The sequence below is a fragment of the Physella acuta genome, unplaced genomic scaffold, assembly GCF_028476545.2.
Source record: "Physella acuta isolate Inbredline_101_S28 unplaced genomic scaffold, ASM2847654v3 ptg000744l, whole genome shotgun sequence".
Classification (NCBI taxonomy): domain Eukaryota; kingdom Metazoa; phylum Mollusca; class Gastropoda; family Physidae; genus Physella; species Physella acuta.
In genome coordinates this window covers 76,786-97,434 of record NW_026732262.1, presented here as the reverse complement: position 1 = coordinate 97,434, position 20,649 = coordinate 76,786, and the positions used below count along the sequence as shown (strand labels likewise).

At 37.1% G+C, this 20,649-nt stretch overlaps 2 protein-coding genes across 2 annotated transcripts; one reads left to right on the top strand and one right to left on the bottom strand.

Annotated features, from left to right (window-relative positions):
- Positions 1-2,326: 2,326 nt before the first annotated feature.
- LOC131950199 (SWI/SNF-related matrix-associated actin-dependent regulator of chromatin subfamily B member 1-A) lies at positions 2,327-7,525 on the top strand. Its single transcript, XM_059312259.1, has 10 exons — positions 2,327-2,455; positions 3,454-3,559; positions 3,823-3,949; positions 4,073-4,213; positions 4,449-4,576; positions 5,121-5,287; positions 5,798-5,906; positions 6,495-6,576; positions 6,694-6,825; positions 7,241-7,525. Exons 1-10 carry the CDS (start codon positions 2,333-2,335, stop codon positions 7,278-7,280), a joined length of 1,155 nt encoding a protein of 384 aa, XP_059168242.1. The 5' UTR covers positions 2,327-2,332; the 3' UTR covers positions 7,281-7,525.
- A 112-nt stretch (positions 7,526-7,637) lies between these two features.
- LOC131950204 (signal peptidase complex catalytic subunit SEC11A) lies at positions 7,638-13,110 on the bottom strand. Its single transcript, XM_059312264.1, has 6 exons — positions 12,962-13,110; positions 9,988-10,097; positions 9,681-9,830; positions 9,354-9,473; positions 9,161-9,218; positions 7,638-8,750 (listed from the first exon to the last, which is right to left on the bottom strand). Exons 1-6 carry the CDS (start codon positions 13,010-13,012, stop codon positions 8,700-8,702), a joined length of 540 nt encoding a protein of 179 aa, XP_059168247.1. The 5' UTR covers positions 13,013-13,110; the 3' UTR covers positions 7,638-8,699.
- Positions 13,111-20,649: the final 7,539 nt, after the last annotated feature.

The window sequence follows — 20,649 nt, the reverse complement described above, 5'->3', positions numbered from 1 at the left end:
CCGACATATTGTCTCCAGACACTATTGGCATAACAGTAACCATTTTGTCCTACCTCCACTACCACTATAACCTCTTTTAAATGCCTGAATGAAAAATTGTTTCATGAACCAACAGACAGCAATTTTTCAAACAAATCGAGCCCCTTAACTGCTTAATGGGATCACCCATAAATGACGTCACGCTTTTTTAACGATTATTACCTCCCCTACTCCCCTCCACCACACGTCGTCACAAAAAGCAAGACCCCCCCCCCCTAAAATGACGTCACACCTCAACCTACAACCCCCCTCAAAATTGCAGTTGAATTTTTTTTAAAACATCGATATTTTTCTAAAATCTTGTCTGAACTCTGTCTAAATAGAGTATTTTAATCAATTCCTATTACAATTTATTAAAACCGTTTTCTAAAACGCGAAATAACGTCTAAAATTCGTTTTCTAACATTGCTTTTTTATAGTGCAAAAGTGTGACGTCGCACCATCTGAACCCCCCCCCCCCCTCATCACACACCGTCACAAAATTACGGACCCCTCCTCCCCGCTACGAGTGTGACGTCATTTATGGACGACCCCCAATTCCACCAATTCTAAAATTTTGATAATGTGTAATTCACAGAAGTAAAGATCTGTTGCTTAAAAGCGAGCACAAAAGCTTAAATGTATGATATACATGATATTTGTAGACCTCTCTCCCCCACACACTGAGTTGGATCAACCGACTCATTTATGGAAGTCATAGCCTTAAATTTAAAACATACTATTTCTTATACTAGATTAAACAAAATATAAAAATAAGACCAACTCTAAAGAGTATGGATGGCGGGGTCCCACTAGCAGGTGTCATATTCAATGAGGACGTTTCGCCGGGGAGACTTTGTTTCTACAGAAACGGTATTGACAGGGGCCCTTTTTGTCGGGAGCCAAAATGAATTGAGCCTATTTGTCGGGAGTCGTAATGGCGGGAGCCGTTTTGTCGTAATGACGGGAGCTATTCTGTCGTGAGACAAATTGACTGGAGCCTATATGTCAGGAGACTAAATGACGGGAGCCTATTTGCCGGGAGCCTTATTGACTGGAGCCCTTTTGTCGGGAGTCTATACGACGACAACCTATTTGTTGGGAGCCTATTTGTCTGTTCATTTGTCTCTGGTCTTTTTGACGGTGCTCTTATGTCAGGGTCATTTTGACGGGGCCGTTTTGTCATTGGCCGTTTTGACGCCGCACGTGATAATCTTTTTGTAATCCATCCATCATTACACAATTTTTAAAACAGTATCAAAGCGAGTTGACTCAACAATAGGCCTACTGTATCAAGCCAGCGTCCACGAAAGCTAGAATCTAGGTGGTCTGACTGAAGCCAAGGACCAGTGGCGAAGCGAGGTCGGGTGTCACCCGGTGCGGCACTTAATGGTGTCACCCCCCCAGAGGCGTAGCGACCCTTCCCGGGGACAAACTGTCAAATTTTCGATTTGCACCCCCCCCCTCAAACTTTCGATTTGCACCCCCCCGTCAAGTTTTTCTCTATATATTTTGCTATTTTTTGCCTTGGTGTCACCCTCCTAAATGGTGTCACCCGGTGCGGTCCGCACCCCCGCCCCCCCCCCCCTCGCTACGCCCATGCCAAGGACCATTACAGTTTTTTGGGGACCCACCGTTTCTAACCAGTGTTTCTTCCAGACTCTTTTCGCCGAAATTTTTTTACCGCCCCCCCCCCCGAACGAAATGAAATTTATATCATTTATATAGAAAATATATACTTTTAACAGTGTCCGCCCCCCACCCGAAGAAAGTTTACCGCCCCCCCCACCCCCCGAAGATTTCAAGTGTCCCCCCCCCCCCCCCCCAGAGAAAAAAGTCTGGAAGAAACACTGTATAAATTCCATCTCGTTCGAAGATATGCCTGGAAGAAACTCTGTTTCTAACCAAAGTTCAGCAAAGCTTGGCGGTGTCAACAGAGGCAAAGGGGCTTATTCTGGCGCCCAGGGCTAACTTTAAAGTTTAAATGGCCCCCTCCCCCGGTGTAGCCTATAAATTGATTAAAAATAAAGCATTTCTAATTTAACATAGGCCAAGGCCTCGGTTTATGCCCTTTGAGTTTTGATATGCCAGTAAGAGTAGTAAAACGTTTACTAATATTAAATTTTTTGTAGTAATTATGCTTTCTATTCTTAATACCCAAGTTTAGTTTTATACTTCCTTAGAAAATCATAACTTGGTGGATCACTCAATATTCTTTGTTTTGATAGAAATATAAATTCTTACTTAATCGTAATCTAGATTTGTTGAAAATCTATATATTTTTACACGACAAGTATCTGGCATAATACATAAAATGGCGTCCCCGTCAACACCGAGTACACCATGTACACCTGGTAGCAGTAACAAAACTTATGGCGAAAAGCCGAAATCTTTCAGAATTGAAGAAGATGGGGAATCCTATTACATTGGCTCTGAGGTGAGTTATATCAACCAGCAGTAAATATTGCAAAGTTGATATTATTTGTAGGGCCTAGATTCTATAGCCCAAACAATCATTCTTTGTTTGTCCAGTCCACTAGAATCCAGACTCTAGTGAACTCTAGTCAAACTCTAGTGCAAACTCTAGGCAAGTGCTGCTCAGGCGGCTAGTCGCTAGTGTTGTCGCAGTTTTCAAGTTTTGCTTTCAGGTTACTTTCAGCTTTGCCTTTTGTTTGATATTTGAAGTTTTGACTTTTGAGTCAGATTGATCAAAACATCGCTGTGAAGGCAAGTCGTAGTTTCTCTCCATTGCGCATACGTATCTTTTTCCGGAGTATCGAAGTGACTAACTCGGAAAAAGATTTTTCTCCCCAACGTCTCCACTTAGTCGGCAAAAGATAGGGTATATAGTTCTGCGCATGCGCAGTGAGCTAGGGTTCTGCGGTTGTAAACACTTGCATGCACAGTACCATCGAAAACATCGCCACGATGGCAAGTCGTAGTTTCTCTCCATTGCGCATGCGTATCTGTTTCCGGCTAGCATCGGCCAAATTCAAATTGTTAGATTCTAGTCTAGTTTTCTAGAATCTAGATCTAGATCTCTAACTCAACTCTAGATTCTAGATCTACTTAACTAGTTCTGTTGGTGTATCTATTAGGGCCTAATTTAAATTATTAGGCTAATTAATTTTATTTCACAATTTTCTTATCATTTGTAAAATTAAAAAGTTAAGACCTAGATTCTAGATTAATTAGAATCTAGACTCTAGACTTTAATCTAGATCTATTCTAGTCATAGATCTACTTTATAGATTTTTACAAGACCAAATGCAACTTAGCAAGCCAAGGCTATTCCATATCGACTGGGTAAATAAATGTGGTGAAGTTTATAAGACTTTCTAATGATAATCAAATGAATTACAAATAAAGGCAGAAGTGACACAAGTTAACACTTTAGTTCTGATAACTTTTTTAACATCTGATCTTTATCCTTAGGTGGGGAATTACCTTCGGATGTTTCGAGGGTCATTGTATAAGAGGTATCCTTCTATGTGGAGGCGTTTGATTACAATTGAAGAAAGAAAAAGACTTGCAAATATGGGTAAAAATATTTTTAGCCATAACTTTAACTTCACTTGTGTTATTTTTGGCGCTTATGCATATCTTATACTTAGTTTGTTGTTTACATAATGCTTAAAAAAGGTTTCTATTTTACTAGTGGAATTACTTTTCACAAAACTTAAAATAGTAGGAATATTTCTCAAAATAGCTTCTTAAATGACAATTACATACAATTTATACCGTATAAAAGTTATAATCAGTTATAATATCTCAAATAATGACATAATAAATTTTTTTTAACAGGTTTTGGACACCATTCTCTTGCAACCAATATAACTCTACTAAAAGCCAGTGAAGTTGATGAAATCATTAATGGGTTTGATGAGAAATACAAAGCTGTTTCTCTTACTTCAGAAGCTTCATTTTTGACGTAAGTTTTTAAAAGAAGTTGCTATCAATTTCATTTTATGATCGTTGTTCAAAATAACTAAAATTTATTACCAAAGAAAATTTTTTTATCTTTTAAAAGATTATAATTATCGATTTTTTATAGACAAACTGCCAAGAGCAAACGAGGCAACAACTGGGTTCCCACAATTCCTAGCAGTTCACATCACTTGGATGCAGTTCCCTGCTCAACACACATAAATAGAAATCGTTTGGCCAAGACAAAAATCAGAACTTTTCCATTATGGTAATTGATCAATGTGTTACAAATAATATAAAAAAAAAGTGTCTGTATCTTTGCTACTTTGAACACTTTTTTTTTTTCAATATTTTTACTGAACATAGTTGTGGTTAGCATTAAAAAGTTCTATCAAGTGTTTTTTTAAAGCCTCAATTTAAATAGAACATGTTAATAAAACATGTTTTATTTCTGAATCTTGACTCATTACATTTTAACAAGAATTAATATTGCTATATTTTAGCTTTGATGATACAGACCCTGCAGTTGTTCATGAAAATGCAAACCAGAAAGAAGATTTGGTCCCCATAAGATTGGATATGGAAATTGAAGGGCAGAAACTTAGAGATTGTTTTACTTGGAATAAAAATGGTAAAATAACTTTTGTTTTTACAGACAGCTGATTTTTAACTAGTGTATTACATATTGTAAAGTAATTAAAGTTAGTTGACTTTTGGGTTAGCTCTACCACCTGCCCACGTTGTCTCATAATATATATATATATATATATATATATATATATATATATATATATATATATATATATATATATATATATATATATATATATATATATATATATATATATATATATATATATATATATATATATATATATATATATATATATATATATATATATATATATATATATATATATATATATATATATATATATAAATGTTGAGGTACTTAAAATAAGAAATTTCCATCATATTTCACATATTTTGTGACTGTGTTATGCTAAAGCTTTCTTCTCAATGAATTTCAGATTGACACCTAAATTTAAACAATATTTCAATGGTTTTTAAATTTTAAAAATCAGAGCTAGTTTGACTACTTATCTTTTAAATGTAGGCTGTTGTCACATAACATTTGATTTCTTATATTAATCATACTGCAAATTGATTTTCAGAAACACTGATTACCCCAGAACAATTTGCAGAGATTTTGTGCGATGACCTTGATTTGAATCCCATCAATTTTATTCCTGCCATTGCTGGTGCTGTGAGACAACAAATAGACAACACCACTGTGGCTGAAGGGGCGGAGGAGCAGAGTGATCAAAGAGTTATTATCAAGGTTAGACCAGAAACTATAGAAATTAACCACTCACAGTTTATTAGTTTAGTAATTAAAAAAGTAAAGTTCCCTTTTCAAACCTGACGGTCTATGGGGCAAGTGAAGTAGAGTTCACTTGTTTCTGTGACCTCGGCATATGAAGAGATAGTGTGGTCAGCACTATGCTCAGCTGCCTTTACTTTCCCTAACGTGAGTTAGGTACCCATTGAAGTTGGGTGGACTCAGGGACTGCCTACTGACTTGAACCCGGATTTGAACTCGAGACTTTCGGGTTAGTAGTCCAGCTCTCTACCGCTAGACCACTCCGTCCCATTTAGTAATTAGTAACCAAAATATTTTGGTTCCACTTTTATTCACTTCTATAACATTATGTAAAAATAATCATATACATTTTAATAGCAACATTTAGTCAGTAATTTTGTCTGTTTCATTTTACCTGATAAACTACTTTATATACAAGTGTACATTTCTAGTAGTTGCAGGTTTTATAAAACTATGTTTTTTTTACAGCTCAATATACATGTCGGAAATATTTCACTTGTGGACCAGTTTGAATGGGATATGTCAGAACCTCAGAATAGTCCTGAAGAATTTGCTACTAAATTATGCGCAGAATTAGGTCAGCTTATAATATATGTACTTGGTATTTGTTTGTCCAATTTTTTAACCTAAAAAAAATATCAATCATTCGTAGCATTTTACATTGCTTTTACAATTTTTGACAATTGCTTAGACAAGCTTAACATCCATGGGGAAAAAAAAAACTACTTCAAAGGTACATTGAAATCAAATTACAGGGCATATTTTAACACTACTGTAGGGGATTTTTCTAAGCATTAATTCGGGAATTTAATTAGGTATGGGTACATGGCTAAACAGACTTCATAAAATGATTTACACTGTGTTACAAGTAAGAACAAAGACATTATCTACAACAGAAATGAGCGTTATGTGTATTGCTATATTTTTGTTGTATCACATGGAGAAGTAATATTCATTGCCAGATAGATTGTTGAATTAGAAGTACAAAATTAAATTAAATAGACTGATATAAAATAGATGCATGATAAATCTTTATTAAGAACTGGTCGTAATATTTACCATAAGAAGTCATGCATCTCATATACAGTCATGAATGTATTTGCTCAATGCATCTTGTTATTGTATACTCTTTTTTAAAATGATTTTCATAATTGTGATACTTCAGGTCTTGGTGGCGAGTTTGTCACTGCTATAGCCTACAGTATAAGAGGGCAACTGAGCTGGCACCAACGCACTTATGCATTTAGGTGGGTTTTCGATATACTTTTAAAAATTACGGTACGGCATGATAAAAAACATTTTTTTAAATGAAAGATTGTATTTCAATTTTTGCTAACCTAAGCATTTGTTTGCTAATTGTTCAGTGAGGCCCCATTGCCGGTTGTGGAAGTGGCTTTTAGAAATCAAAATGAAGCTGATCAGTGGTGTCCGTTCTTAGAAACTTTAACAGATGCAGAGATGGAAAAGAAAATTCGAGACCAAGATAGAAACACAAGGTATAGTTGTTTTTTTTTTTAGTATCAAGTGTTTCTGCTAATGATTTTTTTTTTTAGTATGTAGTGTTATTGCTAATAAACATGTATTGAAATTTTCACTTGATGAATGAGTAGCTATTTCTTTCTTGGTAAATGAAATAATTGACATAAATTTTGAAAAAAAAACCTATCTAAATTATTTAATTACTGCAACAGTAAATATATTTTACTAACCATTAAAGTTTCATGTTCTACCAGAATTACATATATGCTTATTTTGTAAATCAAAATTTTAAAGCTTTAACATTTAAAAAGAGCTTTGGTAGTCTAGGAAATTATGGTTTGTAAGCTCATCTTTTTAATTTTGTATCAGGCATAGATGCTGAATCAAATACAGGTTGAAATTGTAAAAATTACCATTTTCCTTTTTTTTCAGGCGGATGAGACGTCTTGCAAATACAGCACCAACATGGTGATTCAATGATCCGTCCAGTTCCAAGATATTTGTAAAAAATTTTAGGGGGGGGGGGGGGAAAATTCAATACATTTCAGAGGCTTCTATGATTAATGTTGCAACATTTGCAATGATTTAAAATGGTTTGTTTTTGGGTGTATTCTGAAAATAATCTTAGATGTTTGTCATGTATATTTATCATTACTTCTTGTAAATATCTTATGTCGTTGCTGTAATCATATAGTGTCAATAAAAAATGTGAGATTTCTTTTTTAGCTGTCTACTTTGTATACTCCAGAAACTTTGACTTATCTAGTAAATCCAGTAAGATGAAAATATAGACTACAGACTTCAAGAATCCAATATTTTGAAACATACATGGTCAACAAATGATTTTATTTCTCAAATATATTTATAAATGAAACATGTTACATACAAGAGCATGGTTAAATTTAGAAACAGTAAATTTTTATGGAATACATCTGGCTACGGCCAGATCTAGAGGTCAAAAATCTACTTTTTTGAAACTGTCTCAACAGTCAATGGGCCATACAAGACACTAAACCACAGAAGTCAAAACACTGACTAGTGACCATAAGAAATTTCACAGAAAAGTCTCCAATGAATTCAAGAAAATAAGTTACAACAGTAAAAAAAAAAATTACTTTGATTACTTATTCCATTTTAAATGTCATAGCTTGCACCTTACACCAAAAGTAAGAAAGTTTTAAAAATAGGAAGAAAATCTTCCAATAAAACACAGCCACTCACACAATCAAATCATTCTCAAATTCATAAATTACACATACATCTCATCAAGATATATGTAATATATTAAATGTAACAACTGTAAAAATCTAGGTGCCAACAGAAATGTATACAGTGCTGCTTAAATTTTTTAGCATAAGCTACAAACTAATACATGAATATGTGGTAACATAACTGAACTTTCTGATGGTTTGTCAGCAGTTATTTTCTTAAGTGTGAGGTACAGATGCAAACACTTACATTGAAAACCTCATGCAATATAGAAATTAAACAGCAAAGCAAGAAAAAAATTATGAGGTGGGACAAACAAAACTAATACTTTAAAGATAACTATACAGGTTGTAAACAAAAAGACTGCAAAAATTAGGTGAAGCAATGCTACCCTATACTTGTCCAGAACAATGTAGGTTGGTACTAAACAGCTGTTCAACAAAATATAATCACATTCCTAGGCAGTTTTTAAAGAAACAAAAGTTTTAAAATTGATACATCACTAGTAAAAGAGTTAATCATACATCTGTTCTACTTATTCAAGTAATACATACTGCAGTGTAAAGTAGCACTTAAGCATTTTGATAAATGTACTGAGTTGGTTACCCAGAAAATAAAATGTTTATATGATGCACAGGCACACGCAATCTTCATCATGCATACTTAAAAAATACAGTTGGAGTTATTCTCGATGAGTCAACACAAAGATTCCCAAAAATGCCAAAATTGCGTACTGAAAATAATAGAAGAAAAAAGTTAATGAAACATGGTTCATAATAATATTTAAAATTTAGTGACTAGATCTAGTTCTGTTGGACAGTATTTGTGCCCAAAACAGTTGTAATATATTTTTGTTCAACTGTTTTGACAATTATGAATCAGAGATACTGAAATAAGTATATAAACTGATGTTACTTAAATGAAGCATTAGATAATAGTATATTTACAGAACAATTGATTCAGATATTTTAATTCACCAACATACTTAATAATTACTGTTAGAAAACATCAAATTATATTTTCCTCAACATTGCCTCATCGACTTAATAAGAAAAATTATATAAAATTTGGAAGGTTAAAACAGAAAATTATTTTTGAACAAGTTGTTAGCTAAAAATAACAAGAATTAATCACAATAAATACCTTAAACTTAGGATAATCATTCATAAGGATGGTCACAATTCCAGCATACGGCAAAAACCTGCAAAAATAGGAAATGAAACATACAGACATAGACCTCACAATTAAAAAAAAATGTGTACAAGTGTGACAAATTTAAAAACCAATAAATTACACTATGATTACACAGTATTACACATTGATGCTCAGAACTTACGCTTTAGCTCTACCAACAACATCTTTTTTCTCCAGCCACAATTGACCTTTGGCATATAAACCTCTGTCATCAACAGAGTTATTATCTCCCTTGGTCAGGAACCTGACTGTTCCATCCTCCCTTATTAGAAAAAAAAAAATATTTTACCATTTCATGTGTAACACTTAAATCCTTAACTACATCATACAGCTTGTAAATTACTGTTACATGAATGCATGAAAAATGTAACAAGTCAGCGGAAGCACTTGTATATTCCCCCAACCCCTTTTTATCATAAGCCTGTGTTTTTAAAATCAAATTTTTAATAGAAAATGTAAAACTGTTTACTTTTCATGAACTTTCAAGACTCTGTGTACAATTGGAATATCCCTTCCTTCAATTTTGAACACCACTATTTCACCAACTCGGATTGGCTCCTCTCTGTGGTTGGTAAGCAGCAATAGATCACCACGGTGGAATGCAGGCTCCATGCTACCACTGAGTAAATAGAGTACAGGAAAATTGTCAACATGGTTAAAAAAATGAGCCCTTTAATTAATTTCTTTTAAAAAATCAAAGTTAGATAATAGTAAAAATCAGTAAAGAAAAAAAATGGAAGAGGAAAATTAGGCCAAATCAACAAAAAAAAACCTACCTAAGCACTACAACAATGGGACTTTCACTTCCAGTTACAACCATCAGACCTTTCCATATCATCAGCGCGGATGAGACAATCATACCAAAGTTCAGAACTTGATAGTAGAGCTAAAATATTATTAAATTCAACAGATGAATTAAACATAACCCAAACCTCAAATATTTTAAACTAAATACAACAAGGGCATAAAATTTCAGATGGTAGTGAAGATGACATCTGAAAATAGAGATCATTAGCTAAGCATAACTTGGATTTTCTTGTCATATATTTACATTATTTGTTGTTTTTGTTAGGCTACCTTTGGATAAAGAATATGGTCTTAAAGTAATTGCAGTTGATAGGCCTCGCCTAGAAGTGATTGATGTTGCCTAATCAGTACTCTCTGTAACTAAAAAAGCCAGTAAATGACACCAAAAAAGAGAACAAAACACATAAAAAGTATAAGATATAACTTATTGTATGGAATTGAAACTACACCTCTTATCAAACCTCCCTGCCCCAAAGCACAACTGCTCAACCACAGATTTCAGATGTATATACCAATATAAGACATTATTAGGGGTTCAGAGTCTATTGTCATGCCAAGTTTACATTAGTATTCTATGCATATGCGACTGAATAAGGTCAGTCCACATAGGGTAAAGCAAGGCACTAAGAGTCATGTAGCATTAGGACCCAGTCAGCACCCCACCTCCACAAAACCCCTAAATAAAACTGCTATTCTACTTTTGAGGTAACAGCCGTTGCTGACAACAGAGATGCAGAGGATCCTTCTTATGTAAGGGAGAATATTAAACAGGAATTAATCCCACCGCTATTGCCTAGTTGCTACTCTAGCTGTGTCAACAAAGTGAAGCAAATGAAGTGAATACGCAGATCGTTGAGCATTCAGAGTATTTTAATTCCGTATGACGCATTCTAAAAATTGGTATTTAATTGGTATAGAGAAAATTATTCAATACCCTATACATATATAACTAATAAACTCTGATATACAAATTTAGGTCCAGTAATAGATTATCTACTACTTAAAAGTTAATAGGCTATATTATGTTTGGAATTATGATATATTTTGACCTGCGGTGAAAAAATGATGCAGTAGTTTATTTCCTTTGGGATTTGCCATCTTCTGATTGAAAACGCTTAATATTTAATTTGCTAACACATTGGGTGTGGTAGAGTCAATAGTGCGACAGCTAACGTTCATCGCCCTGGAATTCCAAGTTCATATCCAGGGTTAGCATGACCGGAAATCAGTGCCTTTTAAAATGTTCTTTTTTTACATTGAATACATCACGTGTAATTTTCTAAATACATCCTTTAAACATTACTCGTGACTTACGTTTTCTAGTCCGTGGACGAAAAATCCAACCACAGTGGTCACTGTGAGTTCAGCAGGCTTATAGCATATGTCATAGAATGAACACACGTTCTATTTGAGGTCATTGGTGTCATCACTTCTCTTCCCCCATTCAAGCAAATCGAAAAGCATATCTATTTCTGGCCATAGGCTTCACATAGGCTTATAGACTTAATTCTACTACCACGCATTCTAGATAGATCTAGCTGTAAAAACTATCTACTAAATAACAGTTTGATAGAAGCCAAGCCGGGGGGGGGGGGGGGGGGGGGAAGAAACGACCCAACCAGGATTCAAAGGGTCGATTCTTAATTATCATCCATTCTTTTTTTAACCTGCGCCTAACCTTAGGTGTCAAAATAAAAACACTTTAAGGTAAAACTCCATTTTAGAGTATTTTATTCACCACTTCACGTTCACCTCCGGTTGAGCATATTTTATTATAAACACAACCGAAACACACAAAATGTTAAGAAAACACTAGGATTAGAAACATTAGATAATAGATAGACTATAGATCTAATTAATTTTTTATGGATGTGTTTTAATTAGAAAAGGTAAAAAAATATTATAAATAAGCATTTAAGTTCCAATCAAATTGCGTGTGATCGTCGGCAGAAAAAAATCACAGTGAGTTCAAATTGACTTCAATTATCAACATATGTCATAGCTTAGGGTCATTATGAGTTCATGTAAGTTAATTTATAGTATCATGCCTTGCAATTATGCGGTTCTACTTTAACCATTGCTAGAAAATCTTAACTGACACGAACATATTTTCAAGAAAAAAAAAGTTTAATCTAGATCTAAATAAATAGTAGCCTACACATTTTCAAATTTGGATTTTTCTCAAGTATTGACAAAATTTAAAAAAACTAAACCAGAATTTCAAAAAGAAATAGGCCAAGTGATTTCCTAATGTTTTTGTGTGTTTCGGTTGTGTTTAGGCCTATAATAAAATACACTCAACTCGAGGTGAACGTGAAGCGGGGAATAAAATACGTTAAAATGGAGTTTTACCACACTTTAACTTTATCTTTATATTAAAATCTTTATTTTGATATAATATAAATTAATTAGGCCTAGGCCTATTAATTCAAAATTTTTATTTCCAAAAAAAGAAAAAAAATCGGGCAGTCCTGATTTCTATTTTTAGATTGCGTTCAACCCAGAGAAAAGATTTAGCCCACTGACTGCAGAGCGATCCACACAAATGCGTCCTAATAATAATTTAGATTAGAATGAAGGCTATGACTAGAAGATCTCTAGATCTAAATGTACTCCTAATTTAGATTTTAGATTCTAGATCTAGACTAGATCTACAGACTAGAAATCTAGATCTAGAATTTAGTACACTACAACGGTTCTGTTAACTACTTACTAGATCTAGATCTAGATTCTAATTATCTAGATTCTAGATCTACTTACAAGACTACATACATATTATTAAACATAACACACTCATAACAGACAAGTCTAGTCAATCAGATTCTGTTTGTGTGTGAGTACACTCAGTACAGTGCAGACAAGTCAAAAGCAAAAGTTACGTCTATTCAATATTTGAATGTTACAATATATATTTAATTCAATATGTGATCTAGATTCTATTACCTGTCGAGCATTCATGCGTCGCACATCGTCAAGAAAATCAAAGGCACCCATATTGTAATATTGATGACAACACAGCCGGTGGTTTATGTTTCGTTTCAGTTCCTGTACGATTTTCACGCTGACGCGTACTCTCGATGTATCTCGTTGAAGCAACTAAATACCGTAACAGTTGGGTCATGTAGAACGTTGAGAAAAAAACATATTATGAGAACCAAAGTATTAGAAATTAATAGAAAGGCTTTATTTTTTTATCACTCAAGCCCATACTAAACATTAGTCGAGTAATTATATTTTATTCGTTCTTTGAATCTTATTTAAGCGCAGCCGGGTTCTGGGCCTGGCGTAATACAAAAGTCTCGAGTTCGGATCAGTGTTTCTTTCAGACTTTTTTCTCCGAGGGGTGGGGGGCACTTTAAATTTTAGGGGAAGCGGACACTGTTAAAAGTATATATTTTCTATATAAATTTCATTTACTAGTGTCCGCCCCCCGGAAAATGTAGACCGTTCCCCCAAAAATATAAAGTGCCCCCCTCCCCCCGGGAGAAAATAAGTCTGGAAGAAACACTGTCTATAGTACTGACCACACTAACCCATCTTATGGCAAAGTCATTGCAACAGATGAATACTATTTTAATTGCCCCATACATCATGGGCAAGAAAATGAAAATATCATGTGATAAGATTTTTAAATCCCCCAAACAATAGACCTACGTAATTATCGTTAATTGACTTAAATCAATCGCATCATTACTCGCCTCATAGAGTTGATAAATTACATTTTCCAGAATGCTAAACAAGGTCGAATGTAGATTAAATGAACCCAGTTACCCATAGACATTAGGCTCTTATTCCCGAAAACACGATGATCATCCATGATCACATAAATCGGCATTGTTTATATAAACTATCAATGATTTCTTCACAAACTTTGTTTTACGAAATTATTGAGATATTGTTATGCGAAAAACGGGTATCACACTTATTTAAAATAATTTTTTTTCAAACTGAATTTTAACACACACACACACATAGGCCTAAATATTTTTATTTATTTATATTATTTTTTCTAAATTATTATTCTCAATCATTTAATTGGAGAAAAAAAAAATAAAGTTACACAATCTTGACACAGCACAAATAATGTTAACCCCCCCCCCCCCCCCCCCCAAAAAAAAAACAACAACAACAACAACAAACAATCAAATTGAAATCGGGGAGGAGTGAATAGGCTGAACAGTATGTGCTTGTACGTATATATGTATACTACGTATATGTGTAGCTCTGTATTCTATTAAATTTAATAAATGAAATATTGATCTTTTAATATTTTTTTTTCAAGCTGAAGAACAAGGCATTGGTTTAAGAACAACAGTTTAATAGTTTAACAACAAAAAATAAATTACTTTTGACCTGACCCCTTTCCTAACACGATCTTTATTTTCGTTCAACTTTGCCTTAAGTTTAAAAAAAAAAAACCAGCTGGCTTATTTATCGTGACTTTATACGCTGGTCCATCTAAAACAAAACAGAAAGCACTTTCAAAACTGCAGCGCGAAAAAAACACAGCAATCTACTGCTAAATACGTTCATACTTCTTTATTTTAAGTCTGTTGAAAAAATACTACCATGTTTATGTTTATTATGTATCTGTTGAAATAGCAGTTGGTTTGACAGTAAGGGTAAATAATACAAAGTGCTGTAAGATTGTGCTTGCTTAAGTTAGTTAACCTAATGGAATAAGTTTTACTTCGATCAATCTATGACGCAAATTTAGTTCAGGTAAACAAGAAAAGCTGTTTGGGTAACCAGTATATGCAGCTGTAAACAGTTTTTTTTATATGTGCGTGTAACCAGCGTATGCACGTGTAACCAGTAGCCTATATGTATATGTAAGGGGTCGTCCATAAATGACGTCACACTCGTCGGGGGGAGGGGGGGGGTCCGTAATTTTGTGACGGTGTGTGATGAGGGGGAGGGGGGGGGGGGGGGTCTGATGGTGGGACGTCACACTTTTACATTTTAAAACAGCGATGTTAGAAAACGAATTTTAGCCGTTATTTCGCGTTTTAGAAAACTGTTTTAGTAAATTGTAATAGGAATTGATTAAAATACTCTTTGTTGAGAGAGTTCAGACGAGATTTTGGAAAAAATATCGGTGTTTTAAGAAAAATTGAAACGCAATTTTGAGGGGGGGGGGGGGTGTAGACTGAGGTGTGACGTCATTTTAAGGGGGCTCTGGCTTTTTGTGACGATGTGTGGGGGGGGGGGGGAAGGTGGGGGGGGGGAGGTAAAAATCGTCAAAAAAAGCGTGACGTCGTTTATGGATGACCCCCTAACCGGTGAACGTGTAACCAGTATATGTATATGTAACCAGTATATGTATGTGCAACTAGTATATGTATATGTAACCAGTATATATATATATATATATATGTAACCAGTGTATATATGTGTAACAAGTATATGTATGTGTAACCAGTATATGTATTTTTAACATCTACTTTAAATCTTTAAAGATTTAAAGTATAAGTACAGTAAAGCTCATCTTTAGACATAGCGATCCTTGGGCAGATGAAGTAGAATTTAGGAGTTTCTTGACTTCGGCATATGAAGGGATATGTTGCAGCACTAAGCCCAGAATTAACAATTATTTATAGTTATCGGAAGAATATTCATAATAATATACATAGCAATTTATGGTGGCAATAAAATAAGCCAATAAATTAAGTTTATATGTCCTTATTTTCCGTGCATTTAACAGCTACAAAATTCCGAACAATGAGAACATCTAGGTAGCCTTTCGAATGTTTATAAATACGTAGACGTAAAGTTTGTTTTTCTTAAAATTACATACATCTACATACATTTTTGAAATTCTAAAATCTCCACAAAAACCACACCCTCTCCACATCAATACCCAAAAATAACCAGCCCTATATTAAATTATTAACTAATGTGAGCGGCTGGAGTGTATTTTTATTATTTGTAACTTAGAAGGCGAATGAATCGTTTCGTTTCATGTCGTAAATTGTTCGTATTTTTTTAGTCGTGTAGTCCCGTATTATGGCGCCGCTGTCTCACTGTTTATGTCCCTGGTTATAGCTAGTTTATATATATTTCGTTTATATTGTTGTCATTGTTTATAGTAAGTGTCTTTTTATAATATTCTGTGCATGTTCCGTCGTGTTTGGTTTGTTATCCGTGAATTAGGGACTATTTGTTTACGTGTAGCGTGTGAGGTGTGTGGAAGTCGGTTTCGGCTTGTTCAACTCTGCCTTTTGTGTGGAAAGCTGCGGTGAAGGGAGCAGGCAGTCTCTCTGGTCATCGGGTGAAAAGAATAGCAAATTCGCACCATCCAGCCATATTTATTTTGTGTTTGTGTTCGTCGTAGTCCTGGACGTAGTCCGAAATTGGGTGTTTTGTTTGATGTAAAAAGTTTGTTTCGTTTGGTTCTGTTTTGTGTCAGTTTTTTATCTATTCTTTTTTTTTTCTTTTGGTTCCATATCTTGGTAAATAAATTTTATTAACTGTAAAAGTTTTTGTTTTATTTTAGTAGCTTATTATTTAGACTAAGGTTAGGGTTTAACCACTGTGGGTTCTACCACGGTTGCACTGACCGGACAGATTAGTTAGTTAAGCCTAGAAGGGTAGATTTTAAGGTATCCCCCCCTAGCAGGGCTTACAAATTGGTAGCACGAGTGGGGTCAGTGCTTTAGTCTAGTTAAATTTTTGTTTTTTTGCTAGGGCTAGGTGTAGCATAGTTAAATTTTGTTGTTTTGATAGGCCCTTGTTGGAACCATCTGTGTTTAGTTTTTGTTTAGCGTAGGAATTGTTTGTAGTCTTAACACCCAATTCGGACGAGATGGCGGAGGTGGCACAAACCATCAGCATCGTTCCACCCAGGGAGATCCTCATCCGGAAGTTTCATGGGGACAGCCACGGCTATGAGGTGGAACGATTCATTGACGAGGTCCAGTCTCTCTGGAGGGCCAGAAGAGACGTCTCAGTGGAAGAGAGGAAGGACCTTCTCTGGCAGTACCTGGGGGAAGCTGTGAGAGAAGAACTGAGCTGCAGGGGAGATGACCTGCAACGTGACCCAGAGGCCTCCATCAGGCTCCTCCGAGAAGTCTATGGGGAGAAGAGGAGCGTCTCCCAGCTAATGGCGCAACTCCAAATGGTTGTGCAGGGCCAACACGAGTCGGTGAGGGCCTACTCGCACCGCCTGCACAGGGCCTTCAAGGCCCTTGTTGCCAGACAGGGCACCCTGCAGGTCCCTCAGACGAATGCTGAGTTCCTAAGGGACCAGTTTATGGAAAAGCTGAGCCAGTCCTCAGTCAGACGTCAGTTGCAAGAACTAGTTTTCAGGGACCCTAAGATCCCCTTCCTGGCCATACGGGATGCGGCCATTCGATGGTCTGGAGACGAGGATCCAGGGACAGAACCTGCCTATGTGGCAGCTCTACATGCCCGCCCCAAGGAAGAACCCACCCTGCCCAGGTCTAAGCTGGAAGACAGGGTGGACAAGCTCGCAGAGCAGCTATCGGCTCTGTTGACTCAGTTGGCACAGAACCCTCAAGTGTCATCTAGCCGAAGGGTACCCCGCCGACGTCCAGAGGCGGAAACAAGAATGTGTTACAATTGTAACCAGCAAGGTCACCTCGCCCGCAATTGTCGAAACTCAAAGAAGCAGGAGGCCGCAGTGATTCAGAGTCTTACTACTGCTGGTGGGCAGAGCCCAAGCTCCACCATTCACAAGCTGGCTGGACAGTGCCCCACCCTGACTGTGTATTTACAAGGTGTACCGGTGACGGCCGTTATAGACAGTGGTTCACAAGTCAGCACGGTCACTGAAACATTTTGTAACAGGAGCCTCAAGAACATTATCCTAAGAACAGATACACCCCTGTCCTTGAGGGCAGCAAATGGGTTGGCCATCCCATACAATGGCTATTTTATTACTGACCTGGTGATCAACAAGGAAGAAATACGCGACAAGGGGTTCCTTGTGATAAAGGATCCAGTGGGTGGCTCATCAGCTCCACCCTGTTTGTTGGGCATGAACGTTCTCCAGGACCTGACCACATTGGCCCACCTGATCAAGCCCCCAGGGGTGACACCGAAGGTATGGCGAGGGGGCAAGGTCCTCCGCCCCCGCGAAAGGACTCTGGTGTCTGCCAAGAGTGTACCAACCATTCAGGCGACGAAAGGAGACCCCGGAATGAAGGACGACAGGGTGGTACAGCCATTAGACCAACCATTTCACTCAGATCCGTCAGTGGTATCAGGCCCAACATCCTGCCTACGCGCCAGCATAACCAGTATAAAGGTGGACCAATCTGAGGAACTAGAGGCAATGGTTCCACCTAACCCATCCTTAATTAAGGCACCGGGTGGTGGTGCTGGGGGATGCCCCCAGACAGAGTCGAGCAAGAAGGACAAGCAGGTCAAAAAGGCACCTGTAGCTGAACTGGCCATAGGCGATCTGGTCCTTCTGAGACAACCCCCACTAGGCAGACGCAAAATGGCAGACCTGGACGACCCGACAGTTTACGTCGTGGTCGAAGTACCTCCGATCACCGGCGGGTGTTACGCCATTAAAAAGAAAGATGGCCCTTCTGGCACCCGCCGGGTGGCCAGCACCCAGATCAGGAGATATGTGCCTCCCCGGGCTCAACCACCCTCCCCAAGGCCGGTCAAAGTGATACCGCCGGCTACTCCAGGCTGCAGCCACATAATTTATAAGGTCCAATTGCCGGGGACCAGAGCAGCCGGTAACCCCACAGTACCTGACATACCTCTGCGTAGGTCGGTCAGGGAGCGCAGAGTCCCTAGTAGGCTAGACTTGTGATTGTGCCCTGTGGGCTGATTTTTTTTGACAATGTTTTTTTGTAAAATTTATGATTGTGCCCTGTGGGCTGATTTTTTTGACAATGTTTTTTTGTAAAATTTATGATTGTGCCCGGTGGGCTGATTTTTTTTGCAAGTTCTTCCTGCAAAGTTTTTTGTAACATTTATGATTATGCCCTGTGGGCTGTTTTTTTCAAGTTTGTTAGCTTGCGGTGACCGCAAGCTTTAGGGGGCGTGTATGTGAGCGGCTGGAGTGTATTTTTATTATTTGTAACTTAGAAGGCGAATGTATCGTTTCGTTTCATGTCGTAAATTGTTCGTATTTTTTTAGTCGTGTAGTCCCGTATTATGGCGCCGCTGTCTCACTGTTTATGTCCCTGGTTATAGCTAGTTTATATATATTTCGTTTATATTGTTGTCATTGTTTATAGTAAGTGTCTTTTTATAATATTCTGTGCATGTTCCGTCGTGTTTGGTTTGTTATCCGTGAATTAGGGACTATTTGTTTACGTGTAGCGTGTGAGGTGTGTGGAAGTCGGTTTCCGGCTTGTTCAACTCTGCCTTTTGTGTGGAAAGCTGCGGTGAAGGGAGCAGGCAGTCTCTCTGGTCATCGGGTGAAAAGAATAGCAAATTCGCACCATCCAGCCATATTTATTTTGTGTTTGTGTTCGTCGTAGTCCTGGACGTAGTCCGAAATTGGGTGTTTTGTTTGATGTAAAAAGTTTGTTTCGTTTGGTTCTGTTTTGTGTCAGTTTTTTATCTATTCTTTTTTTTTTTTCTTTTGGTTCCATATCTTGGTAAATAAATTTTATTAACTGTAAAAGTTTTTGTTTTATTTTAGTAGCTTATTATTTAGACTAAGGTTAGGGTTTAACCACTGTGGGTTCTACCACGGTTGCACTGACCGGACAGATTAGTTAGTTAAGCCTAGAAGGGTAGATTTTAAGGTATCCCCCCCTAGCAGGGCTTACACTAAGCTACATATATCACAGGGTTAAAAAGTTAATGAAGGTAAAGATCTTAGAATCTTTTAGAGAAAGTGTTATAATATAATGACAATATGCCGATTTTAGGGTAGAGAGCTAGACTGCTAACCCGAAAGTCTCGCGTTCGAATCTGGATTCAAGTCAGTAGCAGAGTTTCTTCCAGGCATCTCTTCGGGGGGGGGGGGGGGGGGGGGGGTTGTCCGCCCCCCCCGAAGAAAGTCTACCGCCCCCCCCCCCCCCGAAAATTTCAAGTGGCCCCCCCCCGGAGAAAAAAGTCTGGAAGAAACACTGGTCAGTAGAATGTCACTTTGTCTACTCAGCTCTGATGGGTACGTTACTCACGTTAGGGAAAACAATGGCGGCTGACCACATTATCCATTATGCCGTGATCGCTGAAACAAATGAACTCTACTTCATCTGCCCTTTGTGTCTTGGGCAAGAACGGGAAAATATGAGATGATACCGACTCTTCTAACAGGCAGTTTTATTGATTAAAATTAAAAGTAAAGTTCCATTTTCAAACCTTACAGTCTATAAGGCAAGCGAAGTAGAGTTCACTTGTTTCTGTGATCTCGGCATATGAAGAGATCGTGTGGTCAGCACCATGCCCAGCCGCCTTTACTTTCCCTAACGCGAGTAAGTACCCATCAGAGTTGGGTGGACGGTCTACTGAATTGAACCCGGATTCGAACTCGAGACTTGCAAGTTAACAGTCCAACCAGTGTTTCTTCCAGACTTTTTTCTCCGGGGGGGGGGGGGGGGGCACTTGAAATTTTCGGGGTGGGGGGGGGTGGGGGGCGTTAGACTTTCTTCGGAGGGGCGTACACTGTTAAATGTATATATTTTCTATATAAA

Coding starts and splice junctions, on each gene's coding strand:
- LOC131950199 (XM_059312259.1), top strand. CDS start 2,333: ATGGCGTCCCCGTCAACACCGAGTACACCATGTACACCTGGTAGCAGT. Junction 5,288..5,797: donor ATCAAAGAGTTATTATCAAG/GTTAGACCAGAA, acceptor TTTTTTTTACAG/CTCAATATACATGTCGGAAA. Junction 5,907..6,494: donor TAAATTATGCGCAGAATTAG/GTCAGCTTATAA, acceptor GTGATACTTCAG/GTCTTGGTGGCGAGTTTGTC.
- LOC131950204 (XM_059312264.1), bottom strand. CDS start 13,012: ATGGGTGCCTTTGATTTTCTTGACGATGTGCGACGCATGAATGCTCGA. Junction 9,219..9,353: donor GTTGTTGGTAGAGCTAAAGC/GTAAGTTCTGAG, acceptor CTATTTTTGCAG/GTTTTTGCCGTATGCTGGAA. Junction 8,751..9,160: donor ATGATTATCCTAAGTTTAAG/GTATTTATTGTG, acceptor TATTATTTTCAG/TACGCAATTTTGGCATTTTT.